The sequence below is a fragment of the Solanum verrucosum genome, unplaced genomic scaffold (genome assembly GCF_900185275.1).
Source record: "Solanum verrucosum unplaced genomic scaffold, falcon-dt-bn FXZP01000196.1, whole genome shotgun sequence".
Classification (NCBI taxonomy): Eukaryota; Viridiplantae; Streptophyta; class Magnoliopsida; order Solanales; family Solanaceae; genus Solanum; species Solanum verrucosum.
In genome coordinates, this window is record NW_026020420.1 from 2,055,010 (window position 1) to 2,077,432 (window position 22,423).

At 28.0% G+C, this 22,423-nt stretch overlaps 1 protein-coding gene across 1 annotated transcript; it reads left to right on the forward strand.

Moving 5' to 3' along the window:
- The first annotated feature begins 9,040 nt into the window (after nt 1–9,040).
- On the forward strand, nt 9,041–11,395 carry LOC125806923 (protein VAPYRIN-like). Its single transcript, XM_049486676.1, has 2 exons — nt 9,041–10,130; nt 10,860–11,395. The coding sequence occupies exons 1-2, from the start codon at nt 9,041–9,043 to the stop codon at nt 11,393–11,395; spliced, it is 1,626 nt and encodes a 541-aa protein (XP_049342633.1).
- Nucleotides 11,396–22,423: the final 11,028 nt, after the last annotated feature.

Consider the following 22,423-nt stretch of genomic DNA (forward strand, 5'->3'; position numbering starts at 1 on the left):
TTATTTTCTCTATAATTATACCTTATGACTACTTTTTTTCTTCTTTTTCTTGTGTGGAGTTTATTTGGGGGCATGCATTCATGTCTTATTATTTGAAGAAAGCGTAATAGCTTACTGACTCAGTATTCAAGTGATTCATCAACAGAAACGATGAGATCTTGAAAGTTGCTTTTTCAAGTGTTATTAGCAGAACGTTCTGCCAATCAAGGAAGGTTTTTAGCTTCATGGCATGGAAAATGTATTAATGCTCAAGTGATTCAACCGAAATGATGAGATCTTGAAAGCTGCTAGTTCAAGTGTATGTAGTGAAATGTTATGTCAATCGAATAATGTTTTTGATGATAGAATCACCTGGACGAAGTCCTTAGATGTGTGTGAAGTTTTAACTTTTAAGTTAACATATAGTTCTAATTTTATGTAACTTTTCTAATTTGAAGTTAAAATAAGCTCCAATATTATAGCTTTCTTCTCATATCAATCACAAAGTCTTATTTATTTTGTAAATTAACTATTCAATATTTGAGTGAAGGCAACTTAATTTATGATTATCAAGCTCATTGGTGTGTAATTTCTTCCACATAGTAAATTAAAAGCAAAAATATGGAGTATGGTAGGAATTTAAGAAGGTAGATATATGTAGGTTCATTTAAAGTCTATCATATATATTTAAATATTTGAACAAAAAAAAAATATATTTAAATATAATTAACCATTTGTCACTAAAACTATTAAAATTGTATTATATTATTATAATTATATATACATCAGGTTTAAGTTTTATGCACTAACATCATTTATTAATATTTTTGCACGATTATATCAAGTTATCGGTAATAACGAGTAAACTATATATAACAAACATGATCTACTAATTTGGAAAATAAAGTAACATGTTTAAATTATACAATTATTAGTTATTGTCCGTGTATATAACTTAAAATATCCTCATAATATTATTCACCAATTTCACATAATAATATTAATAATGACCGACGATGAGGATGTAGACTAATATAGAGTTATAAATAGCATTAAATAAGTTATGAATCAATTATGAGAGATGGGACTAGTAGTCAAAACTCATAAATTATAGAGTTATTATTAATACTATAGCCCAATAATAGAGGTACTTAATTTAAAGTTCTAAAACATGAACTAAAATAATTTATAACTCGATACATTAAGTATTTAAGAAATTAAACAAACAATAAGTTAATATAAGAAATCATTTTTTTCTTATTTTTGAAGATAGACGTACAGACAAGTTATAACTTAAACGTTTTTTTTAAAAATCTAGTCTCTTAGAATACTTTCATCTATAGAACTCTCGATGCAACATCATGATTTTTTAAAAACAAACGACAAAAGTTATATTCAAGAAAACTCAATGAATATGTGATAGCCTTAAAATACAATCAACATGATGAAAGGAGGAATAACTAATTTTAAACTTTGAGCAAAAAAAATTTGATTAAGTATCCTTATAGATGTCTAATAATGAAACTATCGATAATAGAAGGTAACAAACCAGAGATTCAAAGAGCTAATAACTTGATAAGAAAAAGGTAGACATTATCATCTTAACATGACCTTAAAAAATATTTTAAAAAGGTAACTACTTCTTTATTTTATAAATCATGATTCTTTAAATCAAAAGAAATACTATATAATTTCAACTTTTAATTAAATTCAAATGTACATATGGGCACTAGGCTACATTGATTTATTACTTTTTGTGTGTGTGTGTGAACACTAGAATTATTATTCCCCTAATTTTGACTAATATCTAGATAGAGAAAACAACACATAATATAGTATTGGTATAGGCCCTCTCTTATTATTTTTTTAAAAATGTTATTAAAAATTCAATTAATTAATAAAGAAGAATTTACATACAAAAAGAGGTGGGGGTGGGGGGTGGGGGTGGGGGGAATAGTAAAAAAGGAGAATAATGGTTGATAGAAAGAATCAATAATATGAAATGGGAAAAGTAAGTGTCACGAAATTCTTGTTATCTTTTTAGGGTAATAAAATACTTTTATTTTAATTTCATGTAACTTTTAATTTCTTTTCACCAAAATTAACAAAAATGAAAGAGGGAAACATGTGATTTCTCTATATTATTTATGCCCTTTCTCTAAGGGTATATAGTTTGATTAATTTGTCATGTCTCATCGTGACCTTTAGAGACTTTAACATGTCAAATTAATAATGCATGCAACGTTAAAAGTTGACATAGCAAATTAAGAGCTATTTACCTTTTCATTAGACTTACTTAACGTGAATTCAAATTATTAAACCAATAGACTGTGAAATAAGATCATCAAATTGGTCGAATTGAAAACAAAATGTTCATACAAAAGCTATTCTATTATTAATTATTCTAAATTAATTATGTTCGGATCTTTTTTAGTTTTCATTCGATAGTCAATATCCACTTTAAAGTATGACTATTTAGACTTGCGTTGAGAAGTATCACTCTGAGAGTGAAGTACCCTCAATTAAAGGGGGCTCTATATCACTAGCGGAGTCAGAATTTTCGGTAAGGAGGTTCAAAATCTGTAGAAATAGACACACGAAGTAGCCAAAGGGGGTTCAACATCTCCTATATATATAAAAAAAAAAAATTTAACCATGTATAAATAATATAATTTTCCGCCGAAGGGGGTTCGGTTATAAGGTGGCTTCACCCCTGCTATATATACATGATTCGAATTTGTGATCAGACTTCCAAATCCTAAATTATATTCTATGTACCTGTAATTGCATACCATGAATTTCTCCATTCTATGAGGTTGAGCTCAAAACCTCTCAACTAAATAAAATGAAAGAAATCTCACTCATCTCGCCACATCATTCTTCGATGATATTTAACACGTTACCATCTAATATAATTCACGAAATATATGTTATTTTCGACCAACACATATATATACATATAATTCACGTAGGTGGAACTTTTTTTTTTTTTTTTTGCAATAAAACATAAATTACTTTATTTAGCATTATATGTCTTCCCAAAAATATGATTGATCTGCTGGCAAAATTGGCATGCATGTGATGTTAACAAATACACCTTTTGTAATATAATATTTGTTACCGCAATGAAATTAAATAAGGCAATAATTTGGTCAACATGTAATGTAATGGCCACCCTACAAACCCTACAAACATTTAAATACTTATACAACTCAATATAAAATTTCTTAGGACACGTGTCAAACAAATAAGGCAGTACAAATGATAGAAATAAGAGGGGCAGACGCGAAGTTAAAATTTTAATTTTATGAATTTTAAATATTAAAGTAATCAGACTTTAAGCGATAAGAACTTTTTTTAATATTATTGAGTTCGATTGAATCTGTATACGAATTTTTAGCTCAGGCCGATGAGAGGGGACTACCTGCACTACACCATAGTGACCTACGTAAAAACGTGCTGATGTTTCTTTTCTTAATTTAAAAAGTTGTCCAATTAAAGACCTCTTTATTTTCATTAATTATGCAATGAAGAGCATTTAATTACACACTAATTAATTTATCTACTGCCCCCTACACATTTATTTTAGTTAGATTTATTTATATGATGATACGTATCTACTGTATAGGGGTTTAATTTGCTGGAACTTTCTGCTGTGAACAAATTTCGAGCTTGATGTGGCGTAGCCTAAAGTATAAATTCGTAAAATTTATTATTCTAAGGTGTATAATATTAATACGTGTCATGGATTTTGATTTATGATAAAGTTTTTTAACATAACGTTGAAATAAAGCTCAGCGAAAACATTTATAAGTCTCTAAAGAAGAGTGTGTATATGTGATGGCTGATGATCATAATAGAAGACGAGCATAAATAAAAGTGAGTTAAGGGTGGATCAACGCTTCTAAAGAGGCGAAGACTGAGTTGCTTCCTCCGAACTTCACATTGGAAATGGAGGGGAAAAGTGTGCCCTATATGTGACAATGTACTAGCAAATCCACATGTTCGATGCGATGCAATCAAAAGGAAAGTTTTATAAAGTCTATTAGGTCAAAGCGAATAATACGTGTCATGAGATTTTGTTTGAGAAAAATATAAATTTTTAAGATGAAATATCTTATGTATATATACAAGAAAGATAAATACAAGATTTAATTAATTTTTTTTTTTATTTTCGTTCAACAAAATATTTTTCCAAACAATAGATCTTTGGGTTAGGATTTTATGGGCCAAACTTAAATGGGCCTTGGTGCAACTATGGGCCAGCTTACAGTTTGTTGGGCTGCAGAACAAGGCTAGATTGGGCCATCTTCATTCAACCTACAGTAGTTGGGTCATTTGCACTTTTGGCCCAATTTTTATGTTGGTTTTTAATTTATGTCCCTCGTAACAAACAATTTTTCCGTGGAGCATAAGTTTATATTTACACACCATAATATATCACAAGTTATATCTTGTATGACTTTTTCCCTTCAAAAACTTATGTCCACTGGCATAAGTTCGATTGCTAAAAGATAAAATTTAAAAACCAATCCATTTGAAGAGCAAAAGTTAAAAACCAACACATGAAGGGAAGTTTGTACAATTTCATCGCGGTAGTTCCCGTGAATTTTTTTCCCTTTTTGGTAAAACTATTTAGTAAATGATCCCTTTAATTTCTCTTTCCGTCTATGGTCCTTTTAGCCCACATTTAAATATTCTTTTTGAGAAAATTGAAGATCTTATCAAAGACATTAGATCACAGTCTAATTTTTCTTAAAATTATTGAAAACCTTAGATGATACTCTAATAATTTGTTTGTAAATGAATCTGACATTATTCGAATCGAAAAGATATTTTCCCAAGGACGGTATTTTCATAACTTTTAAAAATAGGCTAAATAAGTTGCTTATAATAGAACAATAAATCGATGGAATATTCTCTTATATAGTTGATTGTTTCATCTTCATGTTTTTTTTTCCTTTTTATTAATTTTTTCTCTAAGTTGGAATTGGTATTTTTACCATTTCTATAATTCTCTATCAAGACTAATTCTAACCAAATTTTTTAATTAAAAAATAACAATATTAAAGAAATATTTTGACTGATTATTGGTTCATTATGATGCATCTTTCAAATCACCTTTAGTTAATTCTATAATTAATTTTTATCTCTAGTAGTGAATTTGGTGAAGAATCAATTCAAATGACCATTTTACAAGTGTTGTGTCATTGTTAAAAACATTAAGCTTGAAAAAGACTTTTACCAAATGTTTGGTGAATGTTTTAGAATAATTTTAGTTTGTAAAGTTTTAACAAAAGATAATGTATACTTTGTGAATAATCGTTTGGAAAGCAACTTTTATTAAAATTAATCCAATTTGTTTCACACTTTTACCATCCTGAATAACCTACACCTTTTCTTTCTTTCTTTTTTCATCTGGTAATGCCGAAAAGTTTTAAAACAATTCCTAACAAAAATGACTTTATACCAGAGAGACTCAAACCCAAGACCTAATCTAATTAAGGATTAAGGAATATTCATCGCTGACTATTCTTTTGATATGACATAATTTGTGCTAGTTCCACATAATGATACTTTTGGTTTTATACATGATAAAAAAAACGTGTTAAAAATCATTATTTATTTATTAAGCTTATATGTCTTGCCAAATGGTGTCAATACATAAAATATTTGTTTGAGTAGTACTTCCACCAATTACTGGGTTGTAATGGAACGTTTGAAATTTCTTCAATCAGAATGCATCACCTTCAGAAATAAGTTTTATGGTACAAAATTTGAATTAATCGAACTTCAATACAATTATCGAATATCGAATAAAAAACTAAAAAAATATAAACACTTCCTCCTATTCAAAATATTGTTTACTAAAATAACCCTTGTAATTAGTAACACGATTAAATTATTTTCTTAATAACGGTAAATTTCAAAACTTTTGCCGGCATTTACGTTGAGAATGAGGGGTGGGTTCAAATTTAAAGAGAATTCATCAAGCAATACTGATAATTTTTTTACCAAGTAAGCCATTATTAAAATTAATTTATCAAAATAATACATTTTTTTTGAAATTTTATAAAACTAGTATAAACGTAGTTTACCAGATTAAACAGACATAAAACATTATTGTCAGTAACGTTTTATAATTCGTTACTCTGAGGCACGTTTTACAGCTAAAACGTGACTCATAGTAACATTTTTCTGGAATGACTGAAAATTAAAAAAACAATCTTGTACATGCCTCATTCAATTTTATTAAACATTCCACTATTAAAATGAATATATATAATTTACACATATATATTCACATATATAAATTTCTCTTTTCTTCTCTTTTCATACGTAGATAATACTTTTGTAAGGAAAATAAGTTGTGAGGAGGCTTTACTACAATATCAATTAATTCCTTTGTCTCTTCTATTATGATGTAGCCATCATATTTTTTTTAATAGTTGGTTTGCTTACTTATTACATCAATTTTAATTCAATAACTTCTTTATTGATAGTCTAATATTTAATAATGATAAGAAACCAATTGGTATAATATTTGGAAGGGATGCTATCTTAGGCTTGAATTAAGAAGATCTCTCATATGATTTATTTACAAATTTTGAAATTGAAATGATACAAGACAAGCTCCAATTTGTGTAAAGTCATCCTCACTTTTTTTTTTCCTTTTGTTTAAAAACAGTATTGTCTATGTGAAAAGAGAAAGAAAAGAGAAAATCATATATATTTCAAATGAAGGTATGTACAAAATATATCTATCCATTTTAATAGTGGAAATTTGAATAATGAATGAGAGATGTACAAGATTGAATTTCAATTTTCACCATTGAGAAACATTACTGTGAGTCACGTTTTAGCTGTAAAACGTGCTTCAGAGTAACAAATTATAAAACGTTAATGACAATAACGTTTTATGTCTGTTTACTCTGTCAGATTTTTGTCTTTTTGTTATTCAATTTTTTTGAATAAAATATAACCTAAAATGTTACTGTGAACTACGTTTATACTAGTTTTGTAAAATTTTAAAAAAACGTATTATTTGATAAATTGATTTTTATAATAGCTTACTTTGGTCAAAAATTCCTAATTACTCGTTCCATTTTATTTTAACTGTTGTTTTAACTTTTTCTACATCTATTAAAATAAAATACAACGTATAATTACTAAGTTATCCATGTTTATTAAATATTTCTAAAATTGAGCAGTATAAGAACTACTTACTTTTTAATGTTAAAGATACATATGATTGAAAACAAATATCAATCTTTAATTTCAAATTCTTATTGTGACAATTATTTTAGGCTAATTTTTTATTTTTTTTTGAGTTAAAACGATAGTTAAAATGAAACATGTGAGATAATTGGAAGAGGGGCCTCTAAGCATTGGATCCACCAATGAATTTTCTTCAAAAAAATTTTGTTTCAATAAATGTCATGACATGGGTATTAGCTACAAGAAATATATACTAAATTATTATGAAAGCTTAGTTAAGATGGTCCAATAATGCACAATTCCAAAGAGACAAGCAAATCTTAGAACACACTTTAAGTAATCCCTCCGTCTCAAATTACTTGTGTTTGATATGAAGAATAATACATTCCTCCAATTTTAGTAATATTATATCTTAAGACATAAATGAGAATAATATAATTACAATAATAAACTCTTTTAATTAATATTTTCTTAAGGACCTAAATAATTTGTGACGAAAGGTATATTTTCATTAGTTGTTCAAGATTATATTATTTGCTTTGTTCTATGTGGAATTAACTTTTCCAATGAGAGAATCCTAGAAAGAATAAAGTATAAACTATATATTTACTTTGTTCTATTTCTTAATCTTTTCCTTTGTCGAATATGAAAAATATAAAATACCTTGTTCAATCTTGAACAAGTTATTTATAATTATACTACTAATTAAATTGTTTGTTTTCTCTCAATTTTATTTTTTTTAATTTAAAGCTAAGCAACACTATTAAAAAACACGAATTTTCACAGATGTTCTTAGAAAGAAAAAAGAAGGAAAATTAACCTAAATAGTCGTTCACTCAACTGATTAAACTAAAATAGTAGATAAATGTCTAATATAAGTATAATTCATGAATACAATGTGTATGGTTGTGTATAATGAGTCAATAATTTATGTATAGCAGCTAAAAAAAGTAAAGAATAAATCTGACTATTTGTATAAAGATCCCATAAAAAATTGGCTTCTCGTCAAGAAAAATCTATCGAAAATAATTGTGACAAACTAATTTTCGAAGAATTCAAAATTTTCATTTTTTTAAAGTAGTGCACGAAGCAAAAACATCCAAGATACGCTTGAACCTTAAACTCTTCCATTTTTACTACTTTATGTAATTCTTTTCCGTGTATAAAATCACAGAAAAAAAATAAATTATAAAATCTACTCCCAAAAGTACAAAACTAGCATATTTATTCATGAAACAATGCCATTTAAATATAAAGTAATTCAATAAACTAATAAAAATGTTGTTTACATTGTGCTACAAAATGCTTTGGTCTATGCCAAAAAGAAAACGACTTCTACAAAAAAAAAATTTAGAATCTTTTGATCCCTCTTCATTTTCTTTGTGAAATTTTTGCGGAAACAGTTTTTCTACCTGAGGTAGGAGTAAGGTCTGCGTACACCATATTTTTTCAATATTCCACTTATGAGATTTTACTGAATATATTACGTATAGTTGTTTGATTAAAAAAAAAGGGAATATTTGGGTAAACCTCCCTAGGAGTTTTCTTTTTTTGTCTTATAAAAATCAACTATACAACTATTTCCAAATATTAAAATTTACAAAGTCAGACACCAAAAAGAACAAGTCTATCATTGTACTTAACACCAACAAATGGCATAACCTCATTAATTTATAGCCGGCAACTTTAATTATTCTTCCTCTTATAATATTTATACTTCACTCCTCACTAATCCATCAAATTCCTTTTTTTCCCTTCTCCAAATTCCATGAAGGAACAAGGAAACCTATGTTCTTATCGGGCGTGATCATTTCTAATCTTGTCTAAAGTTATATTATCGAAGATGGATAGGCTATTAACTCTAGAGCCATCTAACGTGGTTACAATACGACTTGAACCAGGTCAAAAGTGTTCAGGTGAGTTAACCCTACGAAACGTCATGTACACCATGCCAGTTGCGTTTCGTCTGCAGCCAGTAAACAAGACACGTTACACGATCCGTCCTCAATCGGGGATTATCTCTCCTCTAACAACAATCACTTTGGAGATAATTTACCATCTCCCTCCAAACACAACTCTACCAAACACTTTCCCTCACTCTGATGACTCATTCCTCTTGCATAGTGTTGTGGCCCCAGGAGCAGCTATTAACAATAAGGCCACTTCTCCCACTTTATTAGATATGGTCCCAATTGATTGGTTCACTACAAAGAAAAAACAAGTTTTCATAGATAGTGCTATAAAAGTAATGTTTATTGGTTCACCTGTTTTGTGCTATCTTGTTAAAAAAGGCTATATGGATGAAATTAGAGAGGTTTTAGAAAAAAGTGACTATAATTGCAAACCTGCTGACTCAGTTGACTTTGAAGGTCAAACATTACTGCATTTGGCTATTTCACAAAGTAGGGCTGATTTAGTCCAATTGTTACTTGAATTTGGGCCTAACATTGAGGCCCATAGTAGATCATGTTCAAGCCCATTAGAAGCAGCAGCAGCATTAGGAGAGTCTTTAATTGTTGAACTTTTATTAGCAAAAAAGGCTAAAACTGAAAGAACAGAGTACTCTGCTTCAGGCCCAATACATCTTGCTGCTGGAAATGGCCATTTGGAAGTACTAAAACTACTCTTACTCAATGGAGCTAATGTGAATGCACTAACGAAAGATGGTAACACGGCCTTGCATATCGCGGTGGAGGAAGGTAGACGAGATTGTGTTCGTGTTTTATTGGCTAATGGCGCGAGAGCTGATGCGCGAAACGAGGGGAATTGTGATACACCTTTGCATATTGCTGCTGGATTAGGTGATGAACATATGGTACGTGTTTTAATTCAAAAAGGTGCTGAGAAAAATGTACGTAACAAGTATGGGAAAACTGCTTATGATGTTGCTGCTGAACATGGACATAACAAGCTTTTCGATGCTCTACGTTTAGGTACGGATTTAGTATTTGAATATTATGAGTTCGAGTTCAAAATTATACTATATTATGTGTGCTTCTTTAGTGAACTTTTTAGCATATATACAGTATGATACAAAGTTCGATCCAAAATTTTTGAGTTGGATGAACTCGTAACCCCTTAACTACAAACTATCCTCTATATAGACACACTATTACTATGTATTTTAACATATTGTAACATGTTACTTGCCTTAATTTTTTCGGTGTTACTAATCTCACTAGTCATATATTGGTAAATTTGTTAACTCTAAAACAATAACATATCTAGTATAATTTTATAAGTGTGGTCTGTAGAGGATAGGATATACGCAAACTTTACCCTACTTTTTATGGGGTAGGACAATTGTTTGTGATAGACCCTTGTTTCAAAAGAACTTCTATACAATTTAGTGTAGAAAAGTTATACACTATTAAATCACCTGAAAAATAACCACATGTAATCTCCGTAAAAACAAATGCATTAGTAACTTGAAAAATAAGACAAATTACCTGCTACAATATGTTAAAATATACTGATAGTATAAAAATCATTTACACCGTCTGATCGATGTATATAAGTTCGATTCATGACAAGTTAATTACTTTTATATAAAACTTATTTTACAACTTAACTTCACTTATGTTCTCCTCCACTATAGGACTAAAGAAACCTATATGACTAATTTTGCCTCTTGACTCTAAATCTTGAATTCGTCTTGATAGGTGACAGCCTATGTGTAGCAGCTCGAAAAGGAGAGGTAAGAACCATCCAACGTCTCCTCGAAAACGGAGCCAGCATCAACGGACGTGACCAACATGGTTGGACCGCGTTGCACCGGGCTAGTTTCAAAGGACGAATAGAAGTTGTAAAAGCATTAATAGAAAATGGAATTGATATAAATGCAAAAGATGAAGATGGATATAGTGCATTACATTGTGCTGTTGAATCTGGACATGTTGATGTAGCTGAATTACTAGTAAAAAAAGGTGCAGACATTGATTCAAGGACTAATAAAGGTGTTACTCCGTTACGTATCGCGGAATCGTTGAAATATTCGGGGTTGACTAGGGTAATCATGCAAGGTAACGGAGCGAAAGAACAAGTAGGGGCAAAATTGGAAATGAATTTCGTGAAATCGTATGGTAAAATGGCTAAAGATGTCGAAATTATTGGGAGTGTGAAGAAAAGAAGTCATGTTAATAAATCGTCAAGAGTTCGGAGGAGTAGCATTGATAGAACTGTTCCATTAGCCTGTTGATCTATTTGGTGCACTATACTCTTTTTGCGTGTCAGAGTGATCGATCACCGTACAATATGGTAAGTGAGAATTTCCTAAAAGAATTTAGGATTTGTCAAATTATCAAGAGTTCGAAAGAATAGCTTTGATAGGACTGTTCCATTGGATTGTTGATCGAGTGATTAATATAGATCTTATGAAAAAACAACTCGATGCATTAAACTTTATCTTATAATTAAGTGTATGATGTGTCTAGGATTCATCGAGTCATCAATGGTAAATTGTTGTGTTAGGTTTAAAATAATTGTAATTGTTCTATTCCAACAAATTATCTTCCACTTAGCTAATTTTTCTTGTATTGTTGTTGTACCTTTTAGGCTGTGTTTGTTGTGGAGGAAAATATTTTTATATAAATATTTTCTAATTTTCTTATGTATATTTTTTTTAAAATATTTTCTTTGGATAAACATGTTCCTTAAGAATCAGAAAAATGACATTTTTAATAGAAATAGAAAAAATAAATTACATAAAGTGATATTAATTTTACATGGTTAAAAATTACACTTTGTAACTAAGTAAAAATATTTATGGGTATATATATACCCACAACTATCATCTGACTCCGTTATTGATTGTTTCTTCCGATCCCCCACCCAACCCAACTCTGCAACATCCCGCTCTCTCTCATAATATTTATCTAAATTATATATAATTGCTTCTGAATAATATTTGTCTAAACTTACCAACCACAAAAAAATTAACCACTTATCTTACATAAATATTTTTCTTTCATACCAACTACACCCTAACTAAATGTAACCAACATTAGTTAGATTACCAAAAATTGACATTTTATTATATGTATATATATTAAAATCACTAAAGTGACGTGTCATATTCCACTTGCTTTGAATATAATATAAACCACGTATTTTTACCAACCAACTAACTATAATGTCCCACACTCAACCTATTCGTCAAATTGTCTCTTCTCAACAACCACACAAGAGAAATCTGAGATTCCAAATATTTTTCACTTTATTCAAAGTTTATAAAATTTAAAATGAGATTATATTTTATTGCGAAAGATAGAAGATAGTGTTTTACTTGAAATTTATGAATATAGAGTTACGTTGACAAAAAGGTTTGAAACACTTTTTCGAATTTACTATCCAGAATATTTTATAATCAGATATCGATTTAAAAATAAAGTGAAATAATTTATTTTTTTTAAATGAATAATTTTCATGGTCAAACAGACTTTTTAAGTTTCATTTGTGAGTAAACTCAAACTGTATATACTTCACTTTCATTTGACTATCCATTTATGTTTTACTTTGTGAACAGAATTTTGAATACAAAAACATATAATATATGTTTTATCATTTCACCTACCTCACCAACCCCTCAAACTAAAAGGGAAAGAAAAAATTATATATAAAAAAAACACATAAAATGTCACTAATCTTTACCAACTTACTTTGAATTATACATGACTTAATTCAAGTTAATTATATTTTATCTCAATACATCTCTTTATGTGTGATTATTTTTTATGAATCAAATACTCTTTTGAATAATGTTGGTGATATTTGAATATAGTAACGTAACATAAATGATTTGTTTGCTCCAAATTGAAATTTCTATATTGGTCTTTGGGGCCAACATATTATATAGTATGATATATGAGGAGTCTTTTATTTTCATACGGCATTGCATTGTACATGTAGAAATGAAAAAATTATGGGAAATTTACCAGACATATTCGATTTTAGTTAGGACTTTACCAGACGTGTTTAATTTCAGTTAAGATTCTACAAGACGTGTTCAATTTCAGTTAGGGTTCTTGGACGTTATTACACCTAAAATCTTAGTTTATGCCTATATATTCTCTTGATATCGAATATCCATAAACTCTGAAATATACGTAAAGACATCAAGAAATATGTCAAACTCTTCTTGACAATCAAATGAATCAAGAAGATCCATTCAAATAAATTCCAAGGAGGTCCTAACATCCGTTCGAATAGAAATTATAGGAGAAAATAATCAAAGAATAATTAAATATATTACTAGTACCCACCATATTTATCAATAAAATTATGTTTCTTTATATTTTATTTGTTATTGCAATTTATTTTCCATCACTAAAAAATGTATCGTAAATACATATCTTTTAATGCGTACAATTTTTAAGAAATTGTCAATCAAATTCAATATTTAGATTCCAATCCTCTTTCTTTTAGAAAAAAGAAAGAAAGAAAGAGAAAGAATTGGAGTCTCACAAAAAACAAATTTAAAAAAAGAGAAAAATAGCTAAAAACGGTTGCTTTCTACCGAGATGAAATAAGTTACTATCTTATCTAAAAATTTAAAAATATAAGTTTAATTAATTATTATATTATCTCCTTTAATTTATTTTAAAAAAATTATATATCAACATGAAATCCCATATATATGATATACACTACTATGATTAGTGATTGCTGAGAAACCATATTTCTTTGTCCCTAGGCTCTTTCGCACTTTATCATGATTAATTAGTATGCATTTTTATCTTAATCAATTATAATAACAGTAAATTTACATAATTTAGTGTAAGCACATATACAAATAAGTATTATCCTAAAGGTGAATAACATTGTTGTTTTCTCACACCTCATATTTGATATGTATAGTGAGACTCTAATTAATTCAGATTCGCATCATATAATTCTAGGTCCATTAAAGAATAAAACAATTTAAATTGAAATTTTTTTTATATTCAAAAATCTAATGCGAGATATTTAAATTTAATTTTTTTAATTAAAAAATTGATACTTTAAGATAATAAAGGTTTGTGCAAATCATCCAAGAAATTAACTCCATGAACACCCTTACTTCTCATTGCACCTTATAATTTATCAAATATTGGAAACAGAAGATGATAATTGAAAACTCATTTTTTATTTAAATATTTAAGTTCAATCATACCTTGCTTGACACTTCTCAAAAGACAAATTAATTAAATTAATATAATTAATTAGATACATTGAAGTCTAATTTGAATTTTAAGTTTCATGCAAATCTTTTTTCTTAAATCACATTGCGTTAGCATGTTAGTACATCATTTTATATGAATAATTTGATATCTTTTTCGTCCTTTCCCCTTCTTTTGGAGCTTATAAAAAAACATTAAACTAATAATATTTTAATTTATAGTTGATGAATAACATGTTAGTTATTTGTTACTTACCTAGAAGATTCCATCTAATATTTGAATACTTAATTTTTCCTTTTTTTGTACTCACTACTAATGCACTTAAATTTTAATATTAGTATTATTGAAGTTTTTTTTTTATCTAGCTATCAATTATTGTTGAATAAGATATGACCACTCATGTTGCATGATTTCACTAAATTATAAAGAAATGATCTTGATTTATTTTTCAGTGATAAAAGTCAAGTCTATACGGTTCGTTTGATATGTAGAATGAGATAAATAAATGTGATATAGATAAAATATTTATTTTTTATTGATTGAAATAGGAAGGAGATCAACGTCAATACTGTTATTATTATTATTATTATTATTATTATTATTATTATTATTATTATTATTATTATTATTATTATAAAATAATTAATGCCTTCAGAATTTGAATGATTACATGTTTCAAGTGATATTTAATCTAAAATTTTAAGTTTGTGGGTACTATTTCAGATACATATAAAAAAACGTATTACCAATGAGATTTGAACTCAGGTTCAACAACACTAAATTAAAGCAGCCTTAAACACCACATGAACCATTGGATTAATAAAACTATTTGTTCATTGGGTGTTCCGTGTTAAATGAGATTTTACTCAGGCTTAGCAACCTAAAACAACCTTAAACACCCCACAAATATTTAGATTAATAAAACTATTTGTTCATTGGGTGTTCCGTGTTAATTTATATAAATATTTTTTAATTTTTATATAATTATATAAAGTTCAATACAGTGTTAATGGATACTTGAGCATTCGAAAAAGTCTACGTGAATCCGCCTCTGTGTGAATAATATAATTATTGATAGCCACCAAAAATAACTGTGGTTGATGGATATATAGTGGCAAGCATCAACTCCAACACATCTGAGATTCCTCATATCAAAAAATAAAACAGACAACCCACACAAGGAAATTATTAAAGGGAATATAAAAACAATTTTAATAAAAACTATAGTTGTTAGTCACATTACCAACTCACTAGGCTACCAACATGTGTTAGGTTCTAATATGATTTGAGATTCCTTTATTTTTAATTAAAAGTCTCAAATTAATTTTTTGAGCAAATAGAAAAAATCATGTTAGAAGCGTTGTTATCATAAATAGGCCATGCAATATCGAAGACTGAACTGGAAAAAACACTCAACTAAGAGTGTTTATGTCACAATTTTGAAAATTTTGATATTATAATTCTGGTATTAATTTTTTGAAAATGCTTTATAATAAACACACTAAAGCAGTGTGATATTGTTTGATATTTTAAAGTTTGATTTCAATTTATACGATAAGATAAGTTGATAATCACGAGTTGTTCGACTTTGATTTACCTACGACGGAAGATTAAGATTTCAATAATGGAAAAATAAACGATTGCATACTTGAAATGAATGAAAGTAGTTGTCTAGTACATATGGTTGAAAATGACACACATATTTAAATAATTTGTATTATATATGGCTATATCGAATTAAATATTTTAATTTATATTTAGTAGTAAAGGAGACAAGAATATGTTAGTTGGAAGCATTTTTAGAATTTTATGGCGTTTTATTTGTGTTTATAATTATAATATATATATATATGTTAGTTTGAACGATTTTAGAATTTTATGGCTTATATAAACATACACTACAATTAAGTATTTTGAAACTATATTTGATATTTTATTATCTTTAAATAAATATGTCAATACCGTATCAAGTATCAATTTTAAATTATTTATATATATATATATATATTGTCATATTAAATACTATAATATCAAAATTAAATTACCAAAATTTTTGATTTCGATACAATGATTCAATATTTACAAAGTATGCAGGCCACTAATTAAATTAACTCACCTTTTTTTTTAAAAAAAAATAATCTTTTTTATCCCTTTTTAAAAACTTTTACCTTTTTGCATTCTTATTGACTCGAATTCACCGACTAAACTATAATAAATTTTTCTTTTGTTTGCTGCAAATGTACGTCGACATATCATCACAAATACAGTTGTTCGTACCGAGTACCACCGACTTTTTCCCTTCTTTTGTATAATAGAATATATGTTATATGTATATAAAATAACAATAATAAAAATAAAATAATATATGTTATATATAGATGTGCATGTACGAGAGGACGGTTTAAAAAGGATTTATAAGTTTTTAAATTGTTGAGATTTTGAATATGAGGTGTATATAATATGTGAATTTCAAATCGAAAATAGAGAGGAATTAAAATAAAAAAGCTTTATAAGGCATAAAGTCATAAACATGATACACACATTTTTGGAGAGATAATATCTCAAATGGTCACTCAACTTTGGATTCTTTTCTCAGAAAGTCACTCAACTTTGGTTTTTAACTCAAAAGTCATTCAACTATGAGTGTTCCATTTACAAAGTCACTCAACTATGAATGTTTTACTTACAAAGTTACTCAATCTATTTAATTAATTTTTTTAATTAAAATTTACAAGCATGAAATTTTTAATTCTTACTAAAATTTTAAAAAATTAAAAAGATATTCATTTAAATCATTTAATAATCTGTTCCGCACCCTTGTTCTCCAATTGTGTGTAAATACATCGATCTCCATGCATGGTTCATAAAATGTAAAGTTACAAAATTACTTTTTTAGTAAATTCAAAATTTTAGAATATTAGGATAGAAAAATGGAGAACTTCTAACAACGATGTATAATGAAGGAACAAAAGGAAGTGATAAAAAAACTGACTTGAATTTGTCACTAATGTTTCTCCTACCGTTAAGTTAATTAAAATTTGGTCTTTACATTTTTAATTTTTTTTGGTAAAATGGTGTTTACATGTTATTGATTTTAGAGTGCTAGAGTTAAATTACTTAAATGGTTTAAATGAATATCCTTTTATTTTTCAAAAATTTCATGTTAGTAAATTCAGTTGAAAACAATAATTAAATCATTAAAATAATATATTTTCAACAGATCGGGTTATTAAATGGTCTAAATGAATATCTTTTTATTTTTTTATACTTTTAGTTAGAAATAAAAATTTCATGTGTGTAAGTTTTAATGAAAAAAATCAATTAAATAGATTGAGTGACTTTATAAACGAAACACTCTCATAATTGAATGACTTTGTAAGTGAAACACTCATAGTTAAGTGATTTTTGAGTTAAAAATCAAAGTTGAGTGACTTTCTGAGAAAATAATGCATAGTTGAGTGACCATCTGGGATATTAACTCCATTTTTGGAGCATTTAATGTTTATAAGTTCCGATGGTGAATTCAGATTTTAAGCTCATGGGTGCTTGCTTTTGAAATATAAATTTATTATGATTGTAGAAGTGTTCAACTAAATGTTATAGTTAAAAACTCTCCATTTCTAAGGAAAAGTAAATTATCTTGTGAGATTTCTTAACCGTCCAAAATTTCTCAAGAAAAACCAAAAGAAGAGTGATCTTTTATCATGAGTAATTACATAAATATAATAGAAAAATTTAAACTAAACATAAAGAATATGTATTGGATAAAAGAAGAAAACATTAAATTAGCAATACAAATTTGCAGCAACCAGGTTTCGAACCTACACCTATTGAATTCCGCTGAACCCGTAATCCATACTCTAATTTCACCCCTAAATGTCGCCCGAACAACAAAATCACATGAACCTAGATCCAAATAGAACAATATGTGTTATTGTCTTATGATACTGCATCACCCTTAATTATATAGCTCAAACGATAAAATCGTACGAACTTAGATCCAAATAAAATAATACGTGTTATGATCTTAATCACCGCGAGGGTAAAAGAATCATGGTAAATTTGGTTGAATGATGGCATGGGGGTGAGATCTCAGATCTTGTATAGTAATGTGAATTCCTTAGATTATAAGGCAAGTTGACTTTGTTTTACTAAAATGTTGGAAAACTTCACATCATGAACTGTCTAATTATATTAACGTAAGATGCACCGACAGGCAATGGTCTTGAAGATTATTATGTATGGGATAAAGTGCAATGAATAATTAAATATTATCTAGTAAATTAATTAGTATGTAATATCAAATTAATTAGGATTAAGTTTTAATCGTGTTAGTATATTTACATTTGATTGAATGTTCGTTATATGCAAGTAAATTTATATGTAATTTTAGTATTAGATAAACTAATTAATCGCATAAAATATTAGATCGAGACGAGTTTATATAGAGCGAGGTGAATAATGATGATGCATATGTAGTTAATTTCACCTTTCTTAAGATTGAGATAAAATAATAAATAGTTATATTACTATTGTTCTTTGTAGCATTTTTTAAATGTTGGATTAGACCCAGAATTAATAGGGATGAAAAGATAGTATACGATGGATTTGTTCTCAATGGATTGTAATGAAATGTGAGGCATTCTTTTAAATCTATAATAAGACGTCTCGGATTCAGTTGTTGTGAAGAAAACGACTTTTGATAAAAAGTATATTACCTTTAAAACAAAACTTTTCGATCTTAATTAATTGGTTTCAAAATGAATAACATACAATGAAAAAACAAGAATGACATACTCACTCTGTTTCATTTTTATTTATTCAGTATTTTAAAATAGATTTTAATTTTAATTTATTATTTTAACATGTGAGAAAAAGACAAGTATATTTTTGTTGTAGTGAAGAATTATACTTTTAAATCATAAGACGAGTGATTTTATTGTAGTATAGAATTATACTTCACTTATTTCAATTTTATTATTGTATATCTTTTACTTTAATATCATTCAGACTTTCAGGGATCATAGCCCGACCTATATAAATACAAGAAAAAGAGCTATTCAGCTAATTATTAGGCCTCTGCCTAACTATTTAATTCTGTTTGTTTTACATTTTTTTTTTAGTTTACTTTAAAAATAATTTTTTAAATTTCTTAAACAATTTTGTAGTTCTAACTTTTCACCTGACATATCGAAATAAACTGTTAGATTATTTCACTAACTTGTAATTGTAATTACAAGAAATTTACAAACCGAAAGGGAAATTATATTGAAGGAACATAGCAAGAAGAGATACATACACTATAATAATTTGAATATAATGTAGATTTTAAATAGTATTTTAATATCTTTCATATATTTTTAATTTAATATCATACTATTTTCTCAAATTCTATGTCAACGAACAAATTAAAATTGATGAAATAATAGTGTACTAATTATTTATCTCAACAATCTGTGAAAAAACAAACAACTTCTTTTGCCACCTTAACCCATCTTTAACACTTTGCCAAATAACAAAATAGTCCATTTCTTTTAATTTTTTAATCGTTATTTATATTAAAGCTTGATAATATCTAAATTTATGAATTGCATAATTCATTATTTTCAAGACTACACTTTCGACATAAATTTTTGTATAACTTTTTTCGTATCAAATCTAAAACCTTTAATTAAAAAACGATCGCGTCTCATATTTAATATTTTAATAATCCGCCTCATTTTTTCAACAACTCTCGGGGGTTGGTACACGCCTTGTTTCTCGTCAGGTATAAGTCACACCACTTCCCCACTTTCATAAATCACACTTAACAAATAATCAAAATAAAGCAAAAACATTAATTTAATTGCGAAATTTAGTTGTAAAATTAACGACAATATCAATATAGTCAGTGAAATTTTACTAATGGAGTTTGAAAAGGATAAAATATATACAAATTTTATTACTAACACATAAATTAAATGTTACGTTTAATAAATAGTCTCAAATTCAATGCTAATGAATGAAACAACTTTAGCTAAAGAGTGCTTTACTTTTTCTTTGAAAAAAAAAAGTATTTTCGATCTAAATTAATTGGATCTAAAATCAATACCAAACAAGGGGAAAAAAAGGAAATAAAAGAATAGAAATATATATCTCAACTTTGTAACAAAATTAAAAATGAAAAAATATTTACCAATAAAGATAAATAATGACGACAAGCTGAGGCGAACCTAATAGCCCACACATGAATTTAGTCGAATTCAATAAATTTTGATAAGTTCAACATACAAATACTCCATCTGGTCCTATATTACTTGATCATTATACTAAAAAGGAAAAAAAAAGACAAATATACCTCCGAACTATTATATTATATGCATACATCCTCTATCATACTTTTGTGATATTGGTGTCCCTGCCGTCTAAAAACTAGAACATATATACTGTTTATACTAACGGACATACACATGTCATAATCTTATCCACATATCCACATTTATTAAATATCGGATCGACCGATAAGATTGCGTCACGTGTCTCTATTTAGTCTTCCGTTAAAGTGAAGGGCATATATGCTCTAGCTTTTGGATGGCAAAGACATGTCCCAAAAGTATAACGAATGGTATTTGTATACCATTTACGATAGTTTGGAGGTATATATATTTGTCTTTTTTCCCTACTAAAAATAGTTATTTCATTTTAATTAATCACTTTACTAAATAAAGAAAACATTTTTTTTTTATATATTAGCCTTGCAATAGGATTAACCAATATGAAATGATTAAATATTCAAAAAATCGATAAAGTTGAAATTTTAGCTTTGCGGTTGACGGCAAAGTAACTATAGGTTAAAATAAATCAAGTTGTATAGAGTAGATCTACCACAAAATGCTACCAACTTTAACATTTTTTCCTATATAAACTCAGTTATCTTCCGCTTCAAACTCGCGTCCTCCTATTTTCTTCTTCTTCAATTTCATCACACAAGAACCAGTCTCCACCGGTTCTATACCTTTTTTCCTAAAGGTACGCTTTGCCATTGCTAACCAATCTCATTTCTAGTATTTCAGTCACAAATTTGTTCTTCAAACTTCATTTTCAAATTGGGTTCTTCACTATTTCTTCTTTTATCACTCAAAATTCTGTGAATTTTTGTTACTTTTACTCAGGTGTTGTTTGATTTGCATTTTTACTACTATTGGTATGAAACCCATGTCGATATAGTGTTCATTGTTCGATCCCAATTATGGTTTAGTTTGGTTAGGGGTGTGCTGTTCATGTTTCATTTATGCTCTGTTTTTTTGGGTTTCTGGGTATGCATTGGAATTGAGGTTTAGATCTGTAATATGGGGTTTTTGTTTCTGGGTATACATTGGAATTGAGTTTTAGATCTGTAATATGGGGTTGCAGATCTGTAATGAGGTGTTTTATTAGATCTGATTTAGCGGGTTTGTGATCTAATTTGTTTTGAGTAATGTATATCAGATCTGGTGCTTTTGAGCTTATATGACTGATAAATGAGTGTATTATTCAATTAGGTGACGGTTTTAGTTTGGAATTTTGTATTTTGGCTCTGTTTAAGTTCTGATTCACTGTTTGTTTGTTGTACTGAGAAAGGACAAGCTATGCTTTTTGTAATTGTGTACTTTGTACGTGTATGTTTAGTACAGCATATCAAAATGCTCAACTACCTACCACAAATTAAAAAGAGAAAAAAATAATCTTGTTGAAGGTTTTTAAGTATCTACATCAACCACCTTGATCTTGAACCTATGTTGCTCGGACTCTTTAAAAATGTTGTCGGGGTTCGGATCCTTCAGAAATGCATTATCTTTGGTGGATGTTATGAGGTATCGTTGATGTTTATAAGAGTCGGAGCAACGTAGTTTCAAACCTTAGATCTTACTAGTAACCAATGATACTTTTAAGAGTCGGAACAACGTAGTTTTAAACTGTGTATGAATCCTTTAGATCTTACGAGTAATCAACGATACTTTTAGGAGTTGGAACAACGTAGTTTCTAGCTGATTGGGGTCAGTGGTATGAATCCCTTTATATCTATCGTGTTCTATTTAAGTGTGTTTTGG